At 35.5% G+C, this 27,749-nt stretch overlaps 2 protein-coding genes and 1 pseudogene across 2 annotated transcripts; 1 reads left to right on the top strand and 2 right to left on the bottom strand.

The window, feature by feature from the left end:
• Window positions 1-352: 352 nt before the first annotated feature.
• Window positions 353-27,749, bottom strand: LOC125923229 (beta-defensin 131B-like). The gene is made up of 2 exons (XM_049631360.1): window positions 27,692-27,749; window positions 353-504 (listed from the first exon to the last, which is right to left on the bottom strand). The coding sequence occupies exons 1-2, from the start codon at window positions 27,747-27,749 to the stop codon at window positions 353-355; spliced, it is 210 nt and encodes a 69-aa protein (XP_049487317.1).
• LOC125923538 (COP9 signalosome complex subunit 5-like) lies at window positions 1,019-2,257 on the bottom strand (annotated as a pseudogene).
• On the top strand, window positions 8,676-9,326 carry LOC125923228 (THAP domain-containing protein 1-like). Its single transcript, XM_049631359.1, is given in 1 exon segment — window positions 8,676-9,326. A coding segment is annotated over 1 exon segment (639 nt). The 3' UTR covers window positions 9,315-9,326.

Genomic DNA, 27,749 nt, shown 5'->3' with positions numbered 1-27,749 from the left:
CCATGATGTAGGTATCATTGTTATCTCATTTTGTAGATAAGGAAACTGATATATAGAGAGAGTAAAGAACTTGCTCAAGGTCAGACAGTAAATTGTGGGGCTGGGATATAGTACTCTAGGTGAAACAACAACATGGGTGTGGATATAAATTAAAGAAATTAATGTAAAAGCACACACATGAAAATAGAGTGTAAGCCTTTATAAAATTCATATTTACTTTAACCTTGTCATTTAAACATATAATTATCATGAATTTCCTTTATCCATCATATTAATTATTCTTATATAGAAAAGAGTTTTAAACATTTTTAGTTTCTTTTCCCAGAATCTGAAGAAGGTGGAGATAGACTTTTCACCACTTTTTTTCCCTAAATTGAATTCTCTTTGGTTTGCAGCAGATGGTCCAGTCAGCACAGTATTTAATTGCATGTTCATCAGGATTGCACTTCATTCTGCAGTGATAGCGTTTTGAGGAACATATGTCTTTAAAAAATGAGGTCCTGGCTTTGAAAAGAGAAAAAAAAGTTATACTTTTATTTGTATATTTTAATGTCTGAAGTGTTTTATAATAAATTAAAACAACATCAGTAAAGAACTTGCTCAGAAAAAAATAACAACAACAAAAAGAAGGCAGAAGAGAAAAGTAGAGATAGTGAATAACAATAAATGAGGATTTCTTCTATAGGGTAGATAAATGGGGCAGTGAGCTAAAGAGGAGAGTTTTTCCTGAGAATATGACAGCATATTTCTGTGTAAAATGGGTAGTTTGTTTAGTGGTGGGGATTCATGATGCAAGAAACAATGTTCCATTTCAGCAGTGAAGTCTTTAACAAGTGAGTGGGGATGAAATCTAGTTACATTATTTTTCATTTTAAAGAGTTTTATTACAGGATGTTATAATCGGAATACTTCAGAGCACCTTCTAGTTAAAATCAGAATTTTGGTAACTGGCTTTAAAGTGTTCCTTGAGTATTTTTCTCACACTGACTTTCAGTCAAAAGTACTACTTAGTGATTGTTTAAGAGATGTTAATTCGGTGAAACAGTTTATCCTCAATAACCTGAGACATCAATCCATGGGTAGCTTCTATGGTAGTTTTACTACATCTGTCACTTTAGCCTTGGCATGTTTGTCTTCTTTCTGTCATGTGTTTCCAAACCCAGCATGAAACTCCCTCATCCCAGCTGGGCTTGCTTCTGACTGTTCTAATTTTTCAGACAAATTAAAGACCTGACCAGTGGTATAGTTTGCATTCGGAAGAAAGCTAGAGGAACTCATCATATTCACACAGTATTTATTCTGCAAAAGCTCAAACAATTTGCGATCCAAGGAGGATTTGAAATATGACACTTGTAAGGCATAATATTGTTTGCATGTTTGTAGCCCTTTGGGTGTGTTCCAAAGGCTCCAAGATTCACTTTCTCTGCAGATATTTTTCTTGTTGGGTCAATTACTACTGCTAGGAATGGTTCCTGGAACTGCTGATTCAGTGTTTGATTACTAACATCAATCCCAGAAAGCCAGCAGCCACAGCCAGGTTGGCTATGATGCCAGCCAATTGCATTTCCAAGGAGGCCAACCTGTTTGGCATTTTCTATATATGCAGCCATGTACTCATATGCAGCCTGAGCACTTATTTACTCGGGTTTCAGTGCAAAGCAAAACTGTCTATAATGATCATGGTTTCACCATCCACCTTTCCTAGCATTAGGCCATCACTTCAGATCAGTTGCTTCCTGATCTGGCAGGGGGCCAATGCTGAGATTTTGCAGTACTTAAAGCAATGGCGATCATTAGTCCAGGGCTTCGCCATCAGAATTTCTTGCTGCTGTTTCTTGCATTTCTAGATTTCATCGATATCATGAACAACATGCTTCCTGCATGTTATTGGCCCATTCCCAGGTTTTCTGAGCCATACCACTCCCAGATGCAGCCTTCACTGAGGAATCGGAGAAGTCATCTCCTCCCAAGACGCAGCCTCCTGGATGTGGGCTTGGGACTCTCTCCACCACAGGTGCAAACTCCTACTAGTCTCTCGAGGCAACCATGACACCTCGTGGAGGGCTAACTTTAAACCAGAAAATGAAGAGAAGGCAGAGGAAGGTAAAATTAGGGGAAGACATATGGTGGTGGGAAAATGCAGAAGTTATCTCTTGGTGCTTTTACTTTCTTGGTGAAATAAAAAGAAATCATCAACTGACAATAAGGAAGTTGAATCTTGGTTCTAACTGTCCAGTATATTTAGGCTCAAAGCCATATCTCCTTTACTGAGGAAGTTTCTAAGATTACACAAATTCCTGTAAGTCATAATTTCTCACTTTGGTTTCCAGTTCTTACCCCCACTTCTCTCTCTCTTTCTATGTCACATAGGCATTTCCTTCTATCTTTTGCCCTCCAAGAAATCTAAGTTTTATAGAGATCATTTCTTTACTTTTATTTTTTAATTTAATTTTTAAAAATTTTATTATTATTATTTTTTTAGTTTTTTTTTTAATTTTCAAACTCACATCCAAGTTAGCATATAGTGCAACAATGATTTCAAGAGTAGATTCCTTAATGCCCCTCACCCATTTAGTCCATCTTCCCTCTCACAACCCCTCCAACAACCTTCTGTTTGTTCTCTGTATTTAAGAGTCTCCTATGTTTTGTCTCCCTCCCTGTTTTTTTTTTTAATGTTTCTATTTATTTTTGAGAGAGAGAGACAAAATGAGTGGGAGAGGGGCAGAGAGAGAGGGAGACACAGAATCCAAAACAGGCTCCAGGCTCTGAGCTGTCAGCACAGAGCCCAATGTGGGGCTCTAACTCATGAACTGTGAGACCATGACCTGAGCCGAAGTTGGACACTGAACCGACTGAGCCACCCACGTGCCCTTCCCTCCCTGTTTTTGTGTTATTTTTGCTTCCCTTCCCTTATGTTCATGTTTTGTATCTTAAAACACTCCTCATAGGAGTGAAGTCATATGATATTTGTCTTTCTCTGTCTAATTTTGCTTAGGATAATACCCTCTAGTTCCATCCATATAGTAGCAAATGGCAAGATTTCATTCTTTCCAATTGCCAAGTAATACTCCATAGTATGTATATACTACATATTCTTTACCCATTCATCTGTCAATGAACAATTGGGCTCTTTCCATACTTTGGCTATTGTCGATAGTGCTGCTATAAACATTGTGGTGCATGTGCCCCTTCAAAACATCACACCTGTATCCCTTGGATAAATACCTAGTAGTGCAATTGCTGGGTCATAGGGTAGTTCTATTTTTAATTTTTTGAGGAACCTCCATACTGTTTTCCAGAGTGACTCCCACCAGCAGTGCAAAAGAGATCCTCTTTCTCTGCATCCTCACCAACATCTGTTGTTGCTTGAGTTTTTCATTTTAGCCATTCTGACTGGAGTAAGGTGGTATCTCGTGGTTTTAATTTGTATTTTCCTGATTATGGGTGATGTTGAGCATTTTTCCATGTATTTGTTTGCCATCTGGATGTCTTCTTTGGAAAAGTGTCTATTCATGTCTTTTGCCCATTTCTTCACCAGATTATTTTTTTGGTGTTGAGTTTGAGAAGTTCTTTATAGATTTTGGATACTAACCCATCTGCTGTGTCATTTGCAAATATCTTCTCCCATTCTGTCGGTTGCCTTTTAGTTTTGCTGATTGTTTCCTTTGCTGTGAAGAAGGTTTTTATTTTGATAACGTCCCAATAATTCATTTTTGCTTTTGTTTCCCTTTCCTCTGGAGACATGTTGAGTAAAAAGTTGCTGTGGCTGAGGTTAAAGAGGTTTTTGCCTGCTTTTGCCTCTAGGATTAAAAAAAATTTTTTTTTAATGTTTATTTTATTTCTGAAAGAGAGAGAGAGAGAGAGAGAGAGAGAGAGAGAGAGAGAGAGAATGAGTGGGGGAGGAGCAGAGACAGAGGGTGACACAGGATCCAAAGCAGGTTCCAGGCTTTGAGCTGTCACGGGGGCTTGAACTCACAAAATGTGTGATCATGACGTGAGCCGAAGTTGGTGCTTAACCAACTGAGCCACCCAGCTGCCCCTCTTCTCTAGGATTTTGATGACTTCCTGTCTTATGTTTAAGTATTTCATCCATTTTGAGTTTATTTTTGTGCATGGTGTAAGAAAGTGGTCCAGGTTTATTATTCTGCATGTCGCTGTCCAATTTTCCCAGCACCATTGCTGAAGAGACTGTCTTTATTCCATTGGATAGTCTTTCCTGCTTTGTCAAAGATTAGTTGGCCACATGTTTCTGGGTCCATTTCTGGGTTCTCTATTCTGTTCCACTGATCTGAGTGTCTATTTTTGTGCCAATACCATACTTTCTTGATGATTAGAGCTTTGTAATATGTATTGACGTCTGGGATTGTGATGTCTCCAGCTTTGGTTTTCTTTTTCAGGATTGCTTTGACTATTTGGGGTCTTTTATGGTTCCATCCCAATTTTAGGATTTTTCTAGCTCTGTGAATAATGCTGGTGTTGTTTTGACAGGGATTGCATTGAATATGTAGATTGCTTTGGGTAGTATCGACATTTTAACGATATTTGTTCTTCCAATCCAGGAGCATGGAATGTTTTTCCATTTCTTTGTGTCTTCTTCAATTTCTTTCATACGCTTTCTATAGTTTCAGTATATAGTTTCTCTGCATCCTCACCAACATCTGTTGTTGCTTGAGTTTTTCATTTTTCATCTCTTTGGTTAGGTTTATTCCTAGATATTTTATGGTTTTTGGTGCAATTGTAAATGGGGTTGATTCCTTGCTTTCTCCTTCTGCTGCTTCATTATTGGTGTATGGGAATGCAACCATTTTTGTGCATTGGTTTTATATCTTGTGACTTTCTGAATTCGTGGATCAGTTCTAGCAGTATTTTGGTGGAATTTTTTTCATGTAGAGTATCATGTTATCTGCAAAGAGTGAAAGTTTGACTTCCTCCTGGCCGATTTGGATGCCTTTTATTCCTTTGTGTTGTCTGATTGCTGAAGCTAAGATTTCCAATACTATGTTGAATAACAGTAGTGAGAGTGGACATCCCTGTCTTGTTCCTGACCTTAGTAGGAAAGTTCTCAGTTTTTCCCCATTGAAGATGATATTAGCGATGGATCTTTCATATATGGCTTTTATGATTTGAGGTATGATCCTTCTATCCCTACTTTCTTGAGGGTTTTTATCAAGAAAGGATGCTGTATTTTGTCAAATACTTCCTCTTCAGCTTTTGAGAGGATCATATGGTTCCTGTCCTTTCTTTTATTGATGTGATGTATCACATTGATTGTTTCACGGATATGGAACCAGCCCTGCATCCCAGGTATAAATCCCACTTGGTCGTGGTGAATAATTCTTTTAATGTATTGTTGGATCTGGTTGGCTAGTGTCTTGAGGATTTCTGCATCCATGTTCATCAGGAAAATTGGTCTGTAGTTCTCCTTTTTAGTGGGGTCTGTGTTTCATTTTGGAATCAAGGTAGTACTGGCTTCATAATGAGTTTGGAAGTTTTCTTTCCATTTCTATTTTTTGGAACAGAGTCAAAAGGTTAGGTGTTAACTCTTCTTTAAATGTTCGGTAGAATTCCCCTGGAAAGCCATCTGGCCCTAGACTCTTGTTTTTGGGGGAGATTTCTTATTACTATTTCCATTTTTTTTACTGGATATGGGTCTGTTCAAATTTTCTATTTCTTCCTATTTCAGTTTTGGTAGTTTATATGTTTCCAGGAATTTGTCCATTTATTCCAGATTGCCCATTTTATTGGCATATAATTACTTACAATATTCTCTTATTATTTGCATTTGTGCTGGGTTGGTTGTGATCTCTCCTCTTTCATTCTTGATTTTATGTATTTGGGTAGTTTCCTTTTACTTTTTGATAAACTGGCTAGGAGTTTATCAATTTTGTTAATTCTTTCAAAGAATAAGCTTCTGGTTTCATTGATCTGTTCTACTGTTTTTTTTTTGTTTTTTGTTTTTGGTTTTGATAGCATTGATTTCTGCTCTAGTCTTTATAGTTTCCTGTCTTCTGCTGGGCTTGGGTTTTATTTGCGGTTCTTTTTCCAGCTCTTTAAGGTGTAAGGTTAGATTGTGTATCTGAGACCTTTCTTCCTTTTTTAGGAAGTCCTGGATTGGTATATACTTCCCTCTTATGACCACCTTAGCTGTGTCCCAGAGGTTTGGGGCTGTGGTGTTATAATTTTCATTGGCTTCCATGTACTTTTTAGTTTCCTCTTTAACTTCTTATTAGCCCATTCATTCATTAGTAGAATGTTCTTTAGTCTCCAAGTATTTGTTATCTTTCCAAATTTTTTCTTATAGCTGATTTCGAGTTTCATAGCGTTGTGGTCTGAAAATATGCACAGTATGATTTCCATATTTTTGTATTTTTTGAAGGTTGACTTGTGTCCTACTATGGAACCTATTCTGGAGAGTGTTCCATGAGCACTGGGGAAGAATGTATATTCTGCTGCTTTAGGATGAAATGTTCTGAATATATCTTTAAGTCCATCCGGTCCAGTGTGTCATTCAAAACCATTGTTTCCTTGTTGATTTTCTGGTTAGATGATCTGTCCATTGTTGTAAGTGAGGTGTTGAAGTCCCCTACTATTACGGTATTATTATCAATGAGTTTCTTTATGTTTGTGATTAATTGATTTATATGTTTCGGTGCTACACATTCGGAGCATAAATGTTTACAATTATTACATCTTCTTGGTGGATAGGCCCCTTAATTATGATATAATTAATTATGATATAATTAATTATAATATAATTAATATAATGCCCTTCTTCATCTCTTGTTAGAGTCTTTATTTTAAAATCTGGATTGTCTGATAGAAGTATGGCTACTCTGGCTTTCCTTTGATTACCATTAGCATGATAGATGGTTCTCCATCCCCTTACTTTCAATCTGAAGGTGTCTTTAGATATAAAATGGGTCTCTTGTAAACAGCATACAGATGGATCTTGTTTTCTTATCCATTCTGTTACCCTATGTCTTTTGATTGGAGTGTTTAGTCCATTGACTTTTAGAGTGAGTACTGAAAGATATGAATTTATTGCCATTGTGTTGCCTGTAGAGTTGGAGTTTCTGGTGGTGTTCTCTGGTCCTTTCTAGTCTTTGTTGCTTTTGGTCTTTTTTTTTCATCTTTTCTCCCCTCAGAGAGTCCCCCTTAAAATTTCTTTCAAAGCTGGTTTAGTGGTCATGACCTCCTTTAATTTTTGTTTGTCTGGGATACTTTTTATCTCTCTTTCTATTTTGTTTTGTTTTGTTTTGTTTTTTTAAATTTGTTTTTTAACCTTTATTGATTTTTGAGACAGAGAGAGAGAGAGCATGAATGGGGGAGGTTCAGAGAGAGAGGGAGACACAGAATCTGAAACAGGCTCCAGGCTCTGAGCTGTCAGCACAGAGCCTGACCTGGGGCTCGAACTCATGGACCGTGAGATCATGACCTGAGCCAAAGTCGGACACTCAACCGACTGAGCCACCCAGGCGCCCCTCTCCTTCTATTTTGAATGACAGCCTTGCTGGATGAAGAATTCCTGGCTGCATATTTTTCCAATTCAGCACATTGAATATATTCTGCCACTCCTTTCTGGACTGCCAAGTTTCTGTATATAGGTCTACTATTTACCTGATCTGTCTTCCCTTGTAGGTTAAGGACTTTTTTTTTTCCCTTGCTGCTTTCATGATTCATTCCTTGCCTGAGTGTTTTGTGAATTTGACTATGATATGCCTTGTTGATTGTTGGTTTTTGTTGAATCTAAGGGGAGTTCTCTGTGCTTCTCGGATTTTGATGTCTGGGTCTTTCTCCAGGTTAGGAAAGTTTTCCACTATGATTTGCTCATACAACCCTTCTACCTCTTTTTCTCTCTCTTCATCTTCTGGGACACCTATGATTCTGATGTTATTCCTTTTAAATGAGCAACTGAGCTCTCTAATTCTTATATAATGCTCTTTTGCCTAAGTTTCAATAGTTTTTTCTGCTTCATTATTCTGCATAAATTTGTCCTCTACATCTATGATTCACTGCTCTGCTTCATCCATCCTGGCCACCGTGGCATAAATTTGAGATTGCAGCTCAGCTATAGCATTTTTTACTTCATCCTGACTAGCTTTTACATCTTTTATCTCTGTAGAAAGGGATTCTAATCTATTTTCAACCCCAGCTAGTATTCTAATTATAGTGATTCTAAATTCTGGTTCAGACATCTTTCTTGTATCTGTGTTGATTAAGTCCCTGGCTGTCATTTCTTCCTGTTCTTTCTCTTGGGGTAAATTCTTTTGTTTCATCACTTTGAAGGAAGAAAAGGAATTAAAGAGTAAAACCAATAAAAATTAAAAAATTTAAAACAATACCAAAAAATCAAATAAAAGCTGATACATCCCAGGAGTGGTTTGGTCTGGTTGTTGAAAGAAGCTTGGTGGATTAAAGAAGAACGGGAAAGATAAGAAAAGAAAAGAGAGATGAGGGTGAAGCTGCCTCCACCATCTTGGAGATGGGCGATGGCTGTGGTTCTTCTGCTAATGCAAACAACAAAATGGGCACATTAGTCACCGGAGAGAGGTTATCATCACTGTATCTGGTGACCAAAGCTACACAAGAAGCGAGGGTGTCAAAGCCCAGTGCGACAACACTGATAGCTTCTGCCTGCTGGAGCAGCAGAAGTGAAGTGACTGAAAACTGGAAGGATGGTGCAGTCCTATTCCACCTACGGCTGCAAGATCCGATATAAGGATAAGCCTGTTTCTTTCCACAAGTTTCCTGATTCAAGACCCAGTATTTGTAAAAAATGGGAGGCAGCTATCAGAAGAAAAAACTTTAAACCCACCAAGTATAGCAGTATTTGTTCAGAACACTTTACTCCAGACTGCTTTAAGAGGGAGTGCAACAACAAGTTGCTGAAAGAGAATGCAGTGCCCATGATATTTCTCTGTACTGAGCCACATGACAAGAAGGAAGATCTTCTGGAGCCACAAGAACAGCTTCCCCTGCCTCCTTTAACACCTCCCATTTCCCAGGTTGATGCTGCTATTGGATTACTAATGCCTCCCTTTCAGACCCCTGATAATCTCTCGGTTTTATGTGACCACAACTATACTGTGGAGGATACAATGCACCAGAGAAAAAGGATTCATCAGCTAGAACAACAGGTTGAAAAACTCCGAAAGAAGCTTAAGACCACACAGCACTGATGCAGAAGACAAAAATGACAACTTGAAAAATTAAAGGAGGTTGTTCACTTCCAGAAGGAGAAGGACGACATATCAGAGAGAGGCTATGTGATTCTACCAAATGACTACTTTGAAATAGTTGAAGTGCCAGCATAAAAAAAATGATATTTATATTGGTTTTTAATGGGCAAAACCACACACCTTCTTCTAGCCTATAAAGGAGTTTAATTTGAAAAAAATAACACTTGATTACTTGTATAAAAACAATTCAGAATTAAAAAAAATTAGATATATATTGTAAAATTACAAATTTTTTGTTTGTAATTTCAGGGTTTTTACATTTTAACAAAATACCTTAAAAATTATACTCTAACCTCAGAACTCCAATGTAAGTTGGTTTTAAATTGAGGAGTTTTGTTTTTTGAGTATTTATAGAAATGTAAAAATTGAAAGTAAAGTGAATGAGAACAGTATATAGCAAGGATGATTTAAGTTTAAAATGTAAAATTAATGCAGTTTATTAAAAATTTAGTTACATTATAAATCAGAAGTATAAGTCAGATCATGGGACATAACTTCTCAGAATATATATATTCTTATTCACATATTCTTATTTGTAAAGTCAGAAGATTTGTTTATCTTTCTTAATCACTTGTGAAAGATAAATTGACAAGTCAATACATAAAAAAAAATTGGTTGTCTTCAGAGCATAAAATGAAGAGTCATTCTATACCTAATCAATATGGTTACATAACTTTATAAAGTATGAATTTTTTAAAAAGTGGGCCCATCTTTTTTCCCCACTGTCTAGCATTATTAAATTAGAAGAGTATTTCCAGTGGAAGAGACATTCTTAATTAAATAAAGTAAGCATTGTTATTAATAAAGTAACAAAAATGGGGGCCTGATCCATAGTATGCCTTTTTCTTTCACTGCCCCCAAGCTAAGGAGCATCTAGTTTCCAACTGTAGTTATATCTGTATCCAAATCTCTAATAAATGTGTTGTGTAAGTAGAGTTTGATTTGTACCGTAATAGGACTAATTGGTTTTGGTCAAGCCTTCACATAAAAAAGGAATTCTTCACTTTTAACACAAGTTAGGAATGATATCCCATTTACTTAAATGAGTGATTTATCTTCCAGAGCAACCTAATGTGTAGTGTTTATTTTACTGAATGTTAAGATTTAAACACTGAAGTTTCTGTTCAAACTATGAGTTGTGTTCTGACTTTGTGAGAAGTTTTAGTCATATATTTGAAATGAAAATATGTTCTGACTAAACAAATACTGCCTTAGGAATTATCTACCTAGATTTACAATAACTGTTTCAATTATAATTATTTTATATTTCAAAGTATACTGAGATAGTTGAAGAGTAACAGGCCTTTTTAAGGCAGTATTAAAAATCTGAAACAATGACATTCAGAAGTGTCTTTTGTAGATGTAGATTCCAATCTAATTTACTACTATCCTGCCAGTGGATAATACCGTGATTTTTTATGAACCAGTATTTCAAAAATAGAAATTATGATCAAAAGATTGCTTGACGTTATGTTGTCTGATAACATTTAGAACTAACTCTAATGAATCAGAAGACTTTCTCTAGTTATTCGTGAATCTCATCCCTGTTTTGGAAGATAGTTTTGTTACCTGGATTTCATGCCTAGACACTAAAGTTTAGGTTTTTTCTTATAATTTTTGGTATTCCCTTTAAATCTCCATGTCTTTCCAAATCCTTTCTTTACAATTTTATGTTAAAGAACTTGAGATATTTAAGCTGCCATGTTTCCCACAGTTTATACTTTTTTGATTGCATACTTTTGGAGAATTCAACATGTTCTTGTGTCCTTCATATTTCGGCAGATTGCCAGCTAGGTTCAGAGACTGGTTGATTCCCGGAGCTAGCTGTACTGTAGTTGGTGTTGTGTGTAGGTGTTTGGTCAGGAAGGCGCATAATGTCTAGTTGTCTCTCTTTTGGAGATAATAGCAGCTATTGATGCACAATGGCTACAGTCATTAATACAATGGGGGTTGCATACTGGAGATACTGTAATTATATAATGTCTTTCATTGTTGTAATATTTTGATAGACACTTTTTTAAAATAAAGAGACACTTTCTTTAATCTATTTTTGTTTTTTAACCACTTTATTATGCTATGACTGATATATGAAAAGCTATACATATTTGATATATGCAACTTGATATGTTTGGGGGCAGGTCTATACCTGTAAAACCATCATCATCATTAAGGCCATAGACCTAGCTATCAACTACCAAAATTTCTTCCCATCTCCATTATTATTACTGTTGTTGTTGTTGTTGTTGTTGTTATTGTCATTATTGTAAGAATACTTAGTGTAAGATCTATCCTCTTAGCCTCTTGTAAGTATATGATATAGTATTGTTAGTTATAGTACTCTGTGTATAGTGGAACTTCAGAAGTTATTTATCTTGTGTAATGAAACTTTGTACCCTTTAGCCAACAACTTCCTGTTTTCTGCACCAGCCCCAGGTAACAATGATTCTATTGTTCTATAATGTTCTATATTGTTCTAAACAATGATTCTATTCTATAAGAATGATTCTATTCTCTGTTACTATTAGGGTGACTTTTTTAGATTCCATATATAAGTGAGATCATGCAGTATTTGTCTTTCTGTGTCTGGCTTATTTCACTTAGCATAATGTTCATCCATGTTGTCACAAATGGCAAAATTTCCTTCTCAAAATAATGATTCATTTTCTGTATGTATCACATTTTCTTCTTGTGTGTGTGTTTTACCTTTATTGAGGAATGATCAAGAAAAATGGTATAATTTAAAATGTATAGTGCAATGTTTGGATACAATATACGTTGTGAATTGATTACCACCACAAGATAATCAACCTACTCACCATCTCACATAGTTACCTTCTTTTTTTGGGGGGGAGATGGGGGAAGATCACTTGGGATCTACTCTCAGCAAATTTCAAGTATATGGTACATTACTGTTAACTATGGTCACGATGCTCTACATTAAGTCTCTAGAACTTGTTAGTTTTATAACTGAAACTTTGTACCCTTTGGCCAAAATATGTCCATTCCCCTCGCTCTCCTCACCCTGGCAACCACCATTATCCTATCTACTTCCTTGAGTTCAACTTTTTTATAGTCCACAGGTAAATGAGATCACACAGTATTGGTGTTTGTATGTCTCGCTCACTTGACTTAGCATTCTGTTCTTCAGGTTTGTCCATATTGTTGCAAATGGAATAGGTTCCTTTTTTTTCTTCAAATTTTTATTTAATTCTAGTTAGTTAACATATAGTGCAATATTGATTTCTGGAGTAGAATTTAGTCATTTGTCACTTGCATATAACACCTAGTGCTCATTAAAACAAGTGCCCCACTTAATACTCATAAGGCTGAATAATATTCCTTTATATATAGGGGCACTGGGTGGCTCAGTTGGTTAAGCATCTGACCTTGGCTCAAGTCATGGTCACACAGTTGTTGAGTTCAAGCCCCGTGTTGGGCTCCATGCTGACAGCTCCGAGCCTGGAGCCTGCTTTGGATTCTGTGTCTCTGTCTCTCTCTATCCCTCCCTGCTCTCACTCTGTCTGTCTGTCTCTCTGTTTCTCAAAAATAAATATTCCTTTATAAATGTACACACCACAATTTCTTCCTTTGTTCATCAACTGACTGACAGACACTTATGTTGTTTTCATATCTTGGCTAGTGTGAAAAATGTTGCAGTAAACCTGGGGGTACAGATATCTCTTCAACATCCTGATATTATTTCCTTTGGATATATGCTCAGAAGTGGACATACTAGATCATATGGTAGTTCTAATTTTAATTTTTTGAGAAGACTTCATATTGGGTTTCATAATGGCTGCACCAATTTACATGCATACCTAAAACATACAAAGGTTCCCTTTACTAGATGTATTTTCAGTCTTTTTTTGTTTTTGTTTTTGATAACAGACATTGTAGCAAGTGTGGGGTGATATCTCACTGTTGTTTTGTTTTTTAATTAACATTTTATTTATTTATTTATTTATTTATTTATTTATTTATTTATTTTTGAGAGACAGAGAGAGAGTGCCCGTGCACATGTGCACACGTGCATGCATGCAGGGAGGAGCAGGGAGAGAGGGAAAGGGACAATCTTAAGCAGGTTTCATACCCAGTGTGGAGCCCAACTTGGGGCTCGATGTCAAAACTGTGAGATCATGATCTGAGTTGAAATGAAGAGTAAGATGCTTAACATCTGAGCACCCCAGGCGCCCCTCATTGTGGTTTTGATATGCATTTCTCTTATAATTAGTGATAGAGAACACCTTTTTTGTATTCCTCCTGGTTATTTGTATATCTTCTTTGGAAAAATATCTATTCAGATCTTTTGCCTGATTTTAAATTGGTTTATTATTATTTTTGGCTATTGAGTTGCGTGAGTTTCTTATATATTTTGAATATTAACCCTTTATTGAGTATATGATTTACAAATATTTTCTCCTATTCTTCAGGCTGTCCTCTCAGTCTCTTGATTGTTCCTTTTGCTGTGAGCTTTTTAGTTTGATGCAGTCTTAAGTGTCTAAGTTTGCTTTTGTTGCTTGTGCTTTGGTGCATATCCAAGATATCATTGCCAAGAAGACCAATGTCATAAAGCTCTTCCTCTGTCTTCTTCTATGAATTTTATAGTTTCAGGTCTCATGTTTGAATCTTTAATCTATTTTGAATAGATTTTTCTCTCTATATACATACTGTTTTGCATGTGGCTTTCTGGTTTTCCTAACACCATTTGTTGAGGAGACTATCCTTTCTCCACTATGTAGTCTTAGAAGTTTTGTGAAATACCAGTTCACTCTATCTGCATGGACTTATTTATGGGTCCTGTATTCTCTTCCATTGGTCTACAGGTCTTTTTATGCCAGTATCATTTTAAAAAATTATTGTAGTTTTGTAATATATTTTGAAATCAGGAAGAGCACCTCCAGCTTTGTTCTTCTTGCTCAAAATTGCTTCGGCTATTCACAGACTTTTGTGGTTTCATCTGACTTTTAAAGTTTTTTTCTTCCTTCCTTTCTTCCTTCCTTCTTTTCGTTCTTTCATTTTCTTCTATTTTAAAATTTTTAATCTTTGTTGTATTTCTTTAAACAGTATTTTAGTGTTGTTTTTCTCTTTCTGTAAAAAATGACATTGGGATTTTTATAAGGACTTTATTGAATCTGTAGATTGCTTTGGGTGGTATGAATATTTTAACAATATTCTTTCAACCCACAAACATGGGATATTCTTCCATTTATTTGTGTCTTCTTTAATTTTTCATCGATGTTTTGTAGTCTTCAGTGTACAAATCTTTCATCTCCTTGGTTAATTTGTATTCTTAAGCATTTTATTCTTTTGAAGTTATTATAAATGGGATTGGTTTCATAGTTCCTTTTTTGAATAGTGTTGTTTGTGTATAGAAATGCAACAGTTTTTGTGTGTTGATTTTGTGTTTTATAACTTATTCAGTTCTTTTGTTACTTCTAAGAGTTGTAGGTGGTGTCTTGGGGTTTTCTACATACAATATCATTTCATTTGTGCATGAGGATAATTTTTTAAAATTTGGATACCATTTATTTCTTTTATTTGCCTAATTGCTCTGGTAAAGATTCCTAGTACTATATTGAATAGAAATGGCAGGAGTGAGCATCCTTGCCTTGTTCCTTATCTTAGAGGAAAAGCTTTTGGTTTTTTACTGTTCAGTATAAGTGAAAAATTTCTTTTAACATTTTTTTGTAAGGCATTTCTACTAGTAACACATTCCCTCAAGTTTGTTTGTCATAGATATTTTTTGTTTCATAAATCAGACAGAGAAAGGCAAATAATATATGTTATCATTTCTATGTGGAATCTAAAAAAAGCTGATTTCATAGAAGCAGAGAATACAGTGGTGATTACTAGGGGCTAAGGGGTAGGGAAAATGGGGAAATGTTGGTCAAAGGGTACAAACTATCTTATAAATTTGTACTGAAAACTGAGCATGATGTAATGGGCTAAAGGAATTGAGATAAATAAATCTTTAGTGTGAGATTTTCTGTTTCTTTTGCTAGGGGTTAAGCTGTTTTTACTTTTCACTTTAATAGTAGCTATTAGAAGTGAAAATTTCTTCTGATTTCTTTGCTTTTATATTCCCAAATGCCTTTGGATTTACCTCAAAATGACTTCTTGAATAAGGTCTGAGACACGCAGTTCTTCCAGTTGTATTCCCCTTTTGTAATATGTTGGTGTGGGGGGCAGAGAAATCATTTTATAGTCCTATGATTAGATATCAGTTGTTAGTGATACTGTGCCCCTTGAAGGGCTATGACCCTCACAAATTGTTTCTCAGTACTCCCCTCTCCCACCCTTAGGTGAGACAAGAGTCTAGAGGAGACTGGAGTTGGGCATTTTCCTTCCCCCATGTGGAAACTTAGATCAGGCTAGAGTTGGGTATTTCACTTTCACCTGGTCACTCTGGCCCTGGTAAAACCTCAGTTGGTTAGGTTCTGGTGATATAGTTTCTTTTGAGGGCAGGCTTTGTTAAGAACAGATTGATCTGGGTATATTTCAAAATGACTACTCTCATCTCTTTCTGCTGGACCTATGAAAGGATTTTCTTCCTAATAATCATTGTAAAAACCTGTTAGCACTCCAGGAAGTAAAATTCATAGTAGTGCGAAAGCACCCCTAAGACTTTTTTTCTTAATTTCTAGGTTTTAATTCTCGAATTTATATTGAGTTTCCTGAAATTTGTCAATTACCCTGGTACTTGTTCTCATGGAAAATGCACATGAGCTTCTGTTCTTGTACGTTTTAATTCTCTGTATCCACTTTTTTATCTCTCTAATTATGGGGGCTGTGGTTTGCTCTGTGACTTCAGTTCTCTGAGAGACGAAAGAAAGAGTTGTTGGCTTTCAATTCATTCCGCTCTTCTCTTTCTGTGAAAATGGCAGTTATGGTTCTAAGCTCCTTACATGCTAAACCAGAAACCAGAAGAAAGTTTCCCAAACAGTTTTATTTTAGTAAAAAAATTTTTTATTTATTTATTTTGAGAGAGAAAGAGTTAGAGAGAGAGCGAGCATGAGCAGGGAAGGAGCAGAGAGAGAGGGATAGGGAAACGCACAAGTAGGCTCTTGAGCTGGAACCTGATGTGGGGCTCCATCCCACAAACCGTGCAATCATGACCTGAGCTGAAGTCGGACACTTAACCAACTGAGTCACCCAGGAGTCCCAAGTCTAATATTGTTTTTAAAGAACTCTTCAGAAACCCAAGAAATATAATTTACATATGCACTTTTACAGTGGACTGATTGCTGAAATTTATATGAGCTGTTGCAATGAATTTATAGAATATATTTTAATGTATTTCTATCTACTATATGTAAAAGAATTAAAAGTTTAGGATTTTAGCAAGTATATGATAATGATTCACCTGTTTCACAAATAATGAGAGCACAGAGCTTATATGCTTGTCATGTTTATAGAAACTGGAGTATACAGTGAATAAAAAAATTCTTACTGTCCTGGAAAGGGGGTATAAATGAAAGAACTAAGAGGAATAAATTCCAAGCATACATCTTAAAGATGATGGTTTGCTGAAGGTTAATAAACTGTTTAAATTCTTTCTGTAATGGCAGATTCTGGCAAATATTTATAGTAAGGAAAATCAATTTTCCAATAATTAGCTTTAAATATGCTCAAATGTTGGAATGAAAATTCTGTTCACTGGCTGGACCAGGGAAGTCTGCTATAGAAAGTTTTTTCATCGTTTCCTGTTAGTCTGTATGTGTCTTTCAGCCTGGAGGGAGTCTCTTTTAGGCAGCATGGAGATGAATCTTTTTTTTTTTTTAAATCAATGTAGACCTCTTATGTCTTTTGATTGGAGCATTTAATCCATTTACATTTTAAGTAATTATTATACTTAAATGTATTTACTGTCATTTTATTAATTGCTTTCTGGTTGTTTTGTAGTTCTCTTTTCCCTTCTTTTTCTCCTGCTCTTTTTCCTTGTGAATTGATGACTTTTTTAGTGTTATACTTGATTTCCTTTATTTTTTTGGATCTATTATAGGTTTTTGGTTTGTGATTACTACGAGGTTCATACAAAGCATCTTATGTATATAGAGGTCTATTTAAAGTGGATGATTACTTAAGTTCAAATATATTCTAAAAGAACTACATTTTTACTCCCCATTCTATATTTTGTGTATATGATGTTACATTTGACATCTTTTATTTTGGGTGTCCCTTAAGTAATTATTGTCGATATTATTGATTACTAGTTTTGTCTTTTAATATTCATACTGGCTTTATAAATGGTTGGTTTACTGACTTTAGTATATATTTGCTTTTACCGGGGAATTTTTTTTCCATTCATAATTTTCTTCTCATTATGGACTTTTTCTTTCCACTTAAGACCTTTCAACATTTCTTATAAGTCTGATTTAGTGATGATGGACTCCTTTAGTTTTTGCTTGTATTTGAAATTCTTTATCTCTCTTCCAGTTCTGAATTAAAATCTTTCCATGTAGAGAACTCTTGGCTGGAACTTTTTTCTTCCAGCACTTTTAATATGTTGTGCCACTCTCTTCTGGCTTACAAAGTTTCTGCTGAAAAGTCTGCTTATAGCCTTATGAGGTTTCCTCTGTATGTAATAAGTTGTTGCTACTTTTAAGATTCTTTCTTTCTATCTTTAACTTTTATCATTTTAATTATAATGTGTCTTGGTTTGGGTCTCTTTGGGTTCATCATATGTGTAATTTCCTGGGAATCTGTATGTTTGTTTTGTTCCTCAGATTACGGAAGTTTGCGGCCATTCTTTCTTCAAATAAGTTTTCTGGCCCTTTCTTTTTCCTATCTGGTTCTTTGTAATGCAAAAGTTATTACATTTGATGTCCCAAAGGTCCCTTAAGTTATCTTTATTATTATTGTTATTATTATTATTATTATTATTATTATTTTTATTTTTGCTGCTCTGTCTGGATGAGTTCTATTGCTTGTCTTCTAGCTCTCTGATATGATTTTCAGCTTCACCCAGTCTGTTGTTGAACCCCTACTATATTTTTTAGTTCAGTTATTGTATTCTTCATCTCTATGACTTCTGTTTGGAACTTTGTTATATTTTTTATCTCTTTGTTGAGGATCTTACTGTGTTTATCCATTCTTCTCCTGAGTCCACTGCACATCATTATTATCATTACTTTGAACTCTTTACCAGGTAGATTTCTTATTTCTGTTTTATTAATGCTTTTTTTTGATGTTTTATCTTGTTCTATCATTTGGAACGTATTTCTCTGTCTCCTCATTTTCCCTGGCTCTGTTTGTTTCTATTTATTGGTCAGATTAAGTACCTTTCCTAGTCCTGAAGGAGCAGCCTTTTTTAGGAGATGTCACTTGGAGCCCAGGAATGCAATGTCCTCTGACTATTAGAGTTGGCGTGCTCAAAGGTTTTCTCCTATGTGGGCTGCACACACCTGTCTGCTGTTGTGGAGTGTGTATGTGGTAGAAGGGTGGGTGGGGCTGCGACCCATAGTTGCACTGTGGGATTGGGTAGGGTTGGTGTCAGCCTGACTGTGACACATGGCTGTGTTGGGACATGGAGGTGGGCTGAACCATTGCCTGACCCAGCTATGTATTTGTATTACAAGGATTGGTAGGGTTCTCAGCTGGTTATGCACACTGTCTCCTGAAAGTTAGAAGGATAGTTTCAAAATGTCACATGCCAGTGCCAACTTTAGCAAGTTAGAATGAGGTCACAAATATGGCATCCACTAGTGTCTCCATCTCTGGGAAAGTTCTGGCAGGCAATTTAAAATTAATAAGTAGATTTTCTTCACATATGGTCTAGGCTCTTTTCATGTTGTTATTTTTGCCTTGGCTCCCAGGGTGAGCAAGTCTGCCATAAACCCTATAAGAATGGGTTCAATGGTTTTCCTGGACATATTTCACATTGGTTTTTCAAAGACTAGTATTTAGGGGGCTTGTGAAAAATCTAAGGGTTGTAGTCCCTGATGTGGAGCACACATCCCTTACTTCTCAGGAAAAAATTCCATATTTTTGAGATCTCCCAATTGTGGATCACCACACCCAGGGTGGGGCTTACTTGGCCAGATGATGTCCTGCCTTTCCTACCCATCTCAATGCTGTCCTTTTTGTCCTTTGTTGTGGATGCTCTGTTCAACGAGTTTCCTAGTTTTTTTCAGAGGAAATTATTCCATATATGGTTGTATATTTGTTGTATCTTTGAGATGGAGTAAATTCAGGATCTTCCTTTGCCACCATTTTGAACTAAACCTACATTTTTTAGAGATATTGTGAATGAGATAATTTTCTTTATTTCTTCTGCTGATATTTAGTTGTTGTGTATAGAAAAGCAACTGTTTTGTGTATTTTGATTTTTTTTTTAATTTTAGAGAGAGAGAGTGGGGGAGAGGGGCAGAGGGAGAGAGAAAGAATCTCAAGCAGGCTCCATGCTGAGCATGGAGCTCAATGTGAGGCTCAATCCCACAACCTGGGATCATGATCTGTGCCAAAATCAAGAGTTGGACGCTCAAACAACTGAGCCACCCAGGCACCCCTGTATGTTGATTTTATATCTTGAATCTTTACTGAATTTGTTGATTAATTCCAAAAGGTTTTGGCTGAGTAAGGATTTGCTCTATGGTTATATCACCTGCAAATAATGACAATTTTACTTAACCATTTCAATTTGGATGCATTTCATTTCTTAGTCTTGCCTAATTATTTTAGTTAGGATTTTCAGAACTATGTCAAATAAGAATAGTGAGAGTGGAAACTCTTGTCTTATTCCTGATCTTAGAGGAAAAGCTTTCAACCTTTTATAGTTGAGTATAATATTAGCTGTGTGTTTGTCATATGTGGTCCATATTATTGTCCTTCTATACAAAATTTGTTGAGGGTTTTTATCATTAATAGATGTACTTTGTTGGATGATTTTTCTGCATCTATTGAGAATATCATATGATTTTTGTCTTTCATTGTATTAATTTAGTGTATTATATGTATTGATTTGGATATGTTGAACCATATTTGTATTTTAGGAATAAATCCCAGTTGATCATGGTGTAGCATACTTTTAATGTGTTGTTGAATTTAGTTTGCTAATATTTTGTAGAGAGTTTTTGCATCTATATTCATCAGGAATGCTAGACTGTGGTTTTATTACTTTTTTGTAGTGTTTTTACCTGGCTTTGGTGTCAGGGTAAATCTGGCCAGATGAAATGAGCTTGGGAGTGTTCCCTCCTCTTCAATTTTTTGGTCAGTTGAGAAGAATTGATGTTAAGTTTTCTTTAAATATTTGGTATAACTCACCAATGAAACCATTTGTTCCTAGGGTTCTTTGTGTGGAAGGTTTTTGATCACTGATTCAATTTTTTATTTATTATTGGTCTGTTCAGGTTTTCTATTTCTTCCTGATTCAGTTTTTGTCGGTTGTATGTTTCTAGAAATTTATCCATTTTTTCTAGGTTATCCAACTTTTTGGCATATAATCATTCATAGTGAATGATCAATGATACAATTATGATCCAATGATTTCTGTGGTATCAGTTCCAATGTTTGCTCTTTCATTTTTTATTTTATTTATTTGAAACCCTTTTTTACTCCTTAGGTAGTCTAGATAAAGTTTTGTACATTTTATATTTTCAGAAAAACAACTCATTTCACTGATATTTTCTATTTTTTTTCTGGTGTCTATTTTATTTCTTTCCACTTTAGTCTTTTTTATTTCCTTCCTTCAGCTGACTTTGGCCTTAGTTTGCTTTTCTTTTTAGTTCTTGGATATAGAGTGAGCTTGTTTACTTGAAGTATTTCTGTTTTCTTTTTTAAAAAATCATTTTAAGGATAGTTTACATTTGTTCCAGGTGTATGAACAGTGATGCAACATCTCTATACATTGTGCTATGCTTGCCACAGGCATAGCTACCATTTGTCACCATACAATGCAGTTACAATATCTTTGGCTATATTATCTATGCTGTGACTTTTATTAACGTGACTTACTCTTTCCATAATTGGAAACCTGTATCTCCCACTTCCCTTCACCCATTTTGTCCATCACCCCTCCCCCTACCATTCCCCTTCTCTCTGGAAACCATCAGTTTGTTCTCTGTATTTACAGAACTGATTCTACTTTTTGTTTACTCATTTGCTTTATTTTTTTAGATTCTACATATGAAAGAAATCATATGGTATTTGTCTTTCTCAGTCTGACTTATTTCACTTGGCATAATAATCTATAGGTCCATCCATGTTGTTACAAATAGCAAGATCTCGTCTTTTTTTTTTTTAATAGCTGTGAAAATTTCGTGTGTGTGTGTGTGTGTTTGTGTGTATTTATATATATCTCATATCTTCTTTGTCCATTCATCTGTTGATGGGCCCTTAGGTTGCTTCCATATTTTGGCTATTATAACTAATGTTGCAATAAACATAAGGTTCATATATCTTTTCAAATTAGGGTTTTCATTTTCCTTGGGTAAATACCCAGTAGTGAAATTACTAGATCATATAAGCATTCTATTTTTAAATAGAATTAAAACATATTGTTTTTCAAAGTGGCTGTACCAATTTACATTTCCAACAACAGTGTTATGAGGGTTTCTTTTTCTCCCTATCCTTGCCAACACTTGTTATTTCTTATCTTTTTAGTTTAGGCTTTCTGACAGGTATAAGGTGATATCTCATTGTGGTTTTGATTTTCATTTCCCTGATGATTCATGCTCTTGAGCATCTTTTTCATGTGTCTGTTGGCCATTTGTGTGTCTTCTTTGGAAAAATGTCTATTCTGGTCTAATTTTTAACTAGATTATTTGTGGGTTTTGTGGCATTGAGTTGTGTAAGTTCTTTATATATTTTGCATATTACCCCCTTATCAGATACATCATTTGCAAATATCTTCTCCTTTTCAGTAGGTTACCTTTTTTTAAATGTTTATTTATTTTTGAGAGAGCGCAAGTCGGGGGGGTTAGCGATTAGGGGAGAGAGGATCCAAAGTAGGCTCTGTGTTGACTGCAGCAAGCCTAATGTGGGGCTTGAACTCATGAACCATAAGATCATGACTTGAGCTAAAGTCAGACGCTCAACTGACGGAGCCACTCAGGTGCCCCCAGTAGGTTGCCTTTTTATTTTGTTGATGATTTCCCTCAGTGTGCAAACCCTTTTTATTTTGATATAATCCCAATAGTTTATTTTTACTTTTGCTTCCCTTGCTTTAGGAGACACACCTAGAAAAATATTGCTATGGCTGGTGTCAAAGAAATTGCTGCCTGTGTTCTCTTCTAGGATTTTTATGGTTTCAGGTCTCACATTTAGTCCTTAATCTATGCGTTTATTTTTGTGTATGGTGTTAGACAGTGGTAGTTTCATTCTTTTGTGTGTAGTTGTCCAGTTTCCCCAGCAGCATTTATTTAAGAGACTGTCTTTTCTCTGTTGTGTATCCATGTCTCTTTTGTCATAAATTAATTGACAATGTAACTGTGGGTTTCTTTCTGAGCTCTCTATTATGTTCTCTTGATCTATGTGTCTATTTTTGTACCAGTGCCATACTGTTTTGATTACTGCAGCTTTATAATATATCTTGAAATCTGGCATTGTGATATTTCAAACTTTATAGTTTTGTTTCTCAAGATTGTTTTGGCTATTTGGGATTTTTGGTGGTTCTGTAGAAGTTTTAGAACTAGTTTTTCTAGTTCTGTGAAAAATGCTGTTGATATTTTGATAAGGATTGCACCGAATCTGTGGATTGCTTTAGGTGATATGGAAATTTTAACAATATTAATTCTCCCAATCCATGAGCATGGTCTATCTTTCCATTTGTTTATATCAGCTTCAATTTGTTTCATCAATGTTTTATAGTTTTCAGAGTACAGATCTTTCACCTCCTTGGTTTAAGTTTATTCCTAGGTATTTTATACTTTTTTGTGGAATTGTAAATGAGGTTGATTTTTTTATTTGTCTTTCTGCTACTTTATTAAAGATTGTATGTTAGGAATTTATCAATTTCTTCTAGGTTGTCTAATTTGTTGGCATATAATTTTTTATAGTATTCCTTTATAAGCTCATATGGAACCACAAAAGACTTTGCATAGCCAAAGCAACTTTGGGAGACAAAAACAAAGCTGGAGGCATTCCATTTCCTGATTTCAAAATATTACAAAGCTGCAGAAAGATTTAATTTTGCAAAGATGTCCGCCTTCCTGAAATTGACCTCTAGATTCACTGCAATCTTCATGAAAATTCTCACTGAATATGTATGTGTACTTGAATACCTTATTCTTAAATTTATGTGGACATTCAAAGGGGCAAGAATATTCAAGACACTCATTGAAAAAAATGTAGATATCTTTCTCTACCATATATGAAGACATTATATATTGTCATTAATTAGAATAGTATATTATTTGTACCAAAAAAGACAAATGGAACAGAGTAGGTAGCCTAGAATATATACTAGATTTATGACAAAAGGGCACTGTAAGTCATTGAGAAAAAAGTTTTCTCCAGAAAAATTTTTGGGTCAATTAGCTACATATATGGTAACAAATTTAAGAACAAATTTGACCCCAATTTCATGAAAATCAATACGAGGTGGAGATTTACAATCTAAATTTGACAGGCGAATAATAAACCTTTTGGAAGATAAAGAAAAGCATTTTGAAGAGGATATTCAGAGAATATCTTTATGGCCTTTAGGTGAAAAAGGAACACAAAAAGCCCAAGGTAAAATGAAGTCTGATGAATTGAACTTACATTAATATTGAAAATTCCTTTTTATACAATAACATCTTAAAGGGGGTAAAAAGGCAAGCCATAGAGCAGAAGATATTTACAAAGCACATAATAAAGCATTTGCATCCAGAATTTATAGTGCAACCCTACAGATCACTGAGAAAATATCAAATAGCTCAATGAATAATGAACAAAATACTTGAAAGGTACTTTGAGAATTGATATTAAAATGGCCAAAAACCAAATGAAACTGTCTTCAATCTTATTACTAATATAGAAATTTAAATGTAAAGTAGACTCTGTTACTACCATGCATATACTTGAATGGTTATAACTTAACACCTTGATCATATAAACTTACTGGGGATGTGGAGCAATCAGCGTTGTTCTTTGCTGCTGAACATAGTGTGAATTTGCTCAACTACTTGGGAAACTCTTTGGCATTATTTGCTAAAGTTGAAGATATACATGTTCTATGACAAAACTTTGATTCCTAGTTATATACCTGATAAATAGGTGTTCACATATACAACAAGAATCATTTAGGGATCAGCGTAATGCTGGCTTCATAGGATGAGTCTGGAGGTTTTCTTTCCCTTCCTATTTTTTGGAACAGCTTGAGAAGGATAGGTGTTATCTCTGCTTTCAATGCCTGGCAGAATTCCCCAGGGAATCCATCTGGCCCTGGACTCTTATTTGTTGGGAGATTTTTGATGGCTGATTCAATTTCTTCACTAGTTATGGGTCTGTTCAAATTTTCTATTTCTTCCTGTTTGAGTTTTGGAAGTGTGTGGGTGCTTAGGAATCTGTCCATTTCTTCCAGGTTGTCCAGTTTGTTGGCATATAATTTTTCATACTATTCCCTGCTAATTGCTTGTATTTCTGAGGGATTGGTTGTACACTCTTATGTGGATCCTGAGAAACTTAACAGAAGATCATGGGGGAGGGGAAGGGGAAAAGAAAAGTTACAGAGAGGGAAGGAGACAAACCATAAGAGACTCTTAAAACCTGAGAATAAACTGAGGGTTGATGGGGGGTGGGAGGGAGGGGAAAGTGGGTGATGGGCATTGAGGAGGGCACCTGTAGGGATGAGCACTGGGTGTTGTCTGGAAACCAATTTGACAATAAATTTCATATTAAAAAAAATAAAGTTCTTAGACAACTAATGTTAATTGTATGCATAGTCCCGTGCTCATTGTGGGGCTTCTGTTTAAAAACTAAAATAAAATGGGGCCTATGGGATAAAAAAAAACAATCGTTTATCAAGAATTCATAGCAGTGATAGTATTTATAGCAGTCAAATCCTGGAAACAATCTAAATGTTCATCAATGGTAAAATGAATAAATTGTGGCATATTACTCTGAACACTATATAGGAATGTGTCATATACAGCAACAGAGTTGAATTTCATACATGTCATATGGAGTAAAGTAAGCCAGATACAAAATGTACATACATACTTTCATTTATATCAATTTTAAAGCAAGGTGACAAAACTAAACAATAGTGTATCCATATATGTGCTTAGGTGCCATAATCCTAATATATGTTCTTGTGGCCAGAGTCCTAATGTTTGGTTGTCTACCATTTTTCTAGATATCCTAGGCATAAATCTGTATTAAGTGTAAGCCAATGATAGTGTTCTCTATTTCTCTGCCAGCAATTAGTTTGGGGGTGGGTATGTAACCCATTTCTGGGGAACTGGAGAGAAAGTGTTCCTTGTTGGTATGGGAAGAAATGCTTTCCTTTTACTCTAGTGTAATGTGGTGGGTCCGGATATGATCTCTAGAACAGTGGCAGCTATCTTGAGGCCATGGGAAAAGCTAGTTAAGGATAAATCTGACACTCTTCAAACACATGATGGTATAGATGATCTGCTGCATTAGCCAATTTCAGAATTGTCTGACCTTCAGGTTTCTTGTGAGTAATAATATATTTTCTTTATTGTTTAAGCCAATTGAATTTGAGTTGTTTGTAGATGGAACCTGGAAACCCACTGGCACAGCAAGCATTTCCAGTAAAATATTTAAAAAAAAACCCCACAGAATGGGAGAGAAGAGTTGCAAACCTATATGTGATAAACGTTTAGTGTCCAGAATATATAAAGAACTGGTAACACAACAATAAAAGACAACCTAATTAAAAAATGAGTAAAGGATTTGAATAGAAGCTTTTACAGAGAAGATATATAAATGGCCAATAAAACATGAAAAGATAAAACAGAATAAACTGAGGGTTGATGGTGGGTGGGAGGGAGGGGAAAGTGGGTGATGGGCATTGAGGAGGGTACCTTTTGGGATGAGCACTGGGTGTTGTGTGGAAACCAATTTGACAATAAATTTCATAAAAAAAGGATGATAAACATCATTAAATTGCAAATTAAATGCAAATTAAAACTACAATGAGATATTGCTACAGCAACGAAGATAATGATAATAAAAAAGATGGACAATAGCAAATGTTGGTGAAGATGTGGAGAAATTGGCTTTTTATGCATAGCTGGTGGGATTGTAAAATGAAGCATGCAACTGTGGAAAATTGTTTGATAACTTCTCTGAAAGTTAAACATAGTTATTGTATAGCACAGTAATTCTACCCCAAGTTGTGTACCCTAGAGATGTGAAAATATATCCACACAGAAATTTGGATGTAAGTGTGCACAGCAGCATCATTCATCATAGCTCCAAAGCAGATGCAACCCAAATGTCCAGTAACTGATGAATAGATGAATAAAAGGTAGTGGATCCATGCAATAGACTTCCATTCATCACTTGAAAGATATAAGGCATTGATGCATGCTACAACTTGGAAGAACTCTGAAAAACGTGCTAAGGGAAAGAAAAAGACTCTAAGGGTCACATATTGTATGACTACATCAAACCAGGTAAACTAATAGAGACAGAAAATAGATTAGCAGCTTCCAGGGTCTGAGGAGAGGGGAGGATGGGTAATGGCTGCTAGTGAACATGGAGTTCCTTTTTGGGGTGGTGAAATGTTCTAGAACTAGTGGTGATGGTTGTACAACTTTATGAATACGTAGAAAACCACTGAAATTGTAGACTTCAAAAGAGTGTGTTGTATATCATGAAAAATACAAATACAAATAAACAAGAACAATGAGGGAAATCTTGAATTGTTAGCTATTAAAATGTGCTCTAAGGCAATGTGTGCCTCAGAAAAGATAGATAAGTCAATAGATAATAATGTAAATCCCAGTTGTAAATCCAATAATTAATATATTTTTATTATGTAGTATTAGTGGATTTAAAAATTAACTTGGGAAGGTTAGATTGATTATTCAATAAATATCCCCTGTATAAGTGGTAATTTGGATAATTGTTAAGATGGGATCTTAATTCCCATCATACACAAAGCAATTTCCACTGAGGCCTTTACCTTCATCTGTGATCAGAGTTCTGCAACCCACAGAGTATGACGGGGCAGCCTCCCCTTCACCCTTGGCCATTCTAATTACTACTCACTTTCCACTGTTTTGATTCCCCCAATTTCCTCTGTTCTGTGAACATCCTCTCACCATCTTTGGATCAAATGACAGTCCTCAAGTTAGAGTTCACAAACAAGTGAAATCACTGAAAGGAACCACCTTATGAATCTGCCCTTCACATCCATCCAACCCTCCATTCCTGTGAGGGCCAATGCACTCCTCTCTCACATTGTGTGGTACAATCTGCACCTGTCTAACTCTTAGGAGATTTTGTATTCTCCTTCATTTATATTTTCATGTCTTTGTAATGAAAGGCTTGCGTCTTACCTTGAGGAACTATGGACAGCAAGGCAAGGACTCCAAGGATGGAATGCAAGAGCCTCAT

The sequence above is a fragment of the Panthera uncia genome, chromosome B1, assembly GCF_023721935.1.
Source record: "Panthera uncia isolate 11264 chromosome B1, Puncia_PCG_1.0, whole genome shotgun sequence".
NCBI classification, from domain to species: Eukaryota; Metazoa; Chordata; class Mammalia; order Carnivora; family Felidae; genus Panthera; species Panthera uncia.
This window is presented reverse-complemented; position numbering and strand designations above follow the sequence as displayed.

Excerpts from the sequence above, each read along its gene's own strand:
- LOC125923229 (XM_049631360.1), bottom strand. The coding sequence starts at position 27,749 with ATGAGGCTCTTGCATTCCATCCTTGGAGTCCTTGCCTTGCTGTCCATA. Across the intron at positions 505-27,691 it reads GCTGTCCATAGTTCCTCAAG|CCAGGACCTCATTTTTTAAA; the intron begins GTAAGACGCAAG and ends CTCTTTTCAAAG.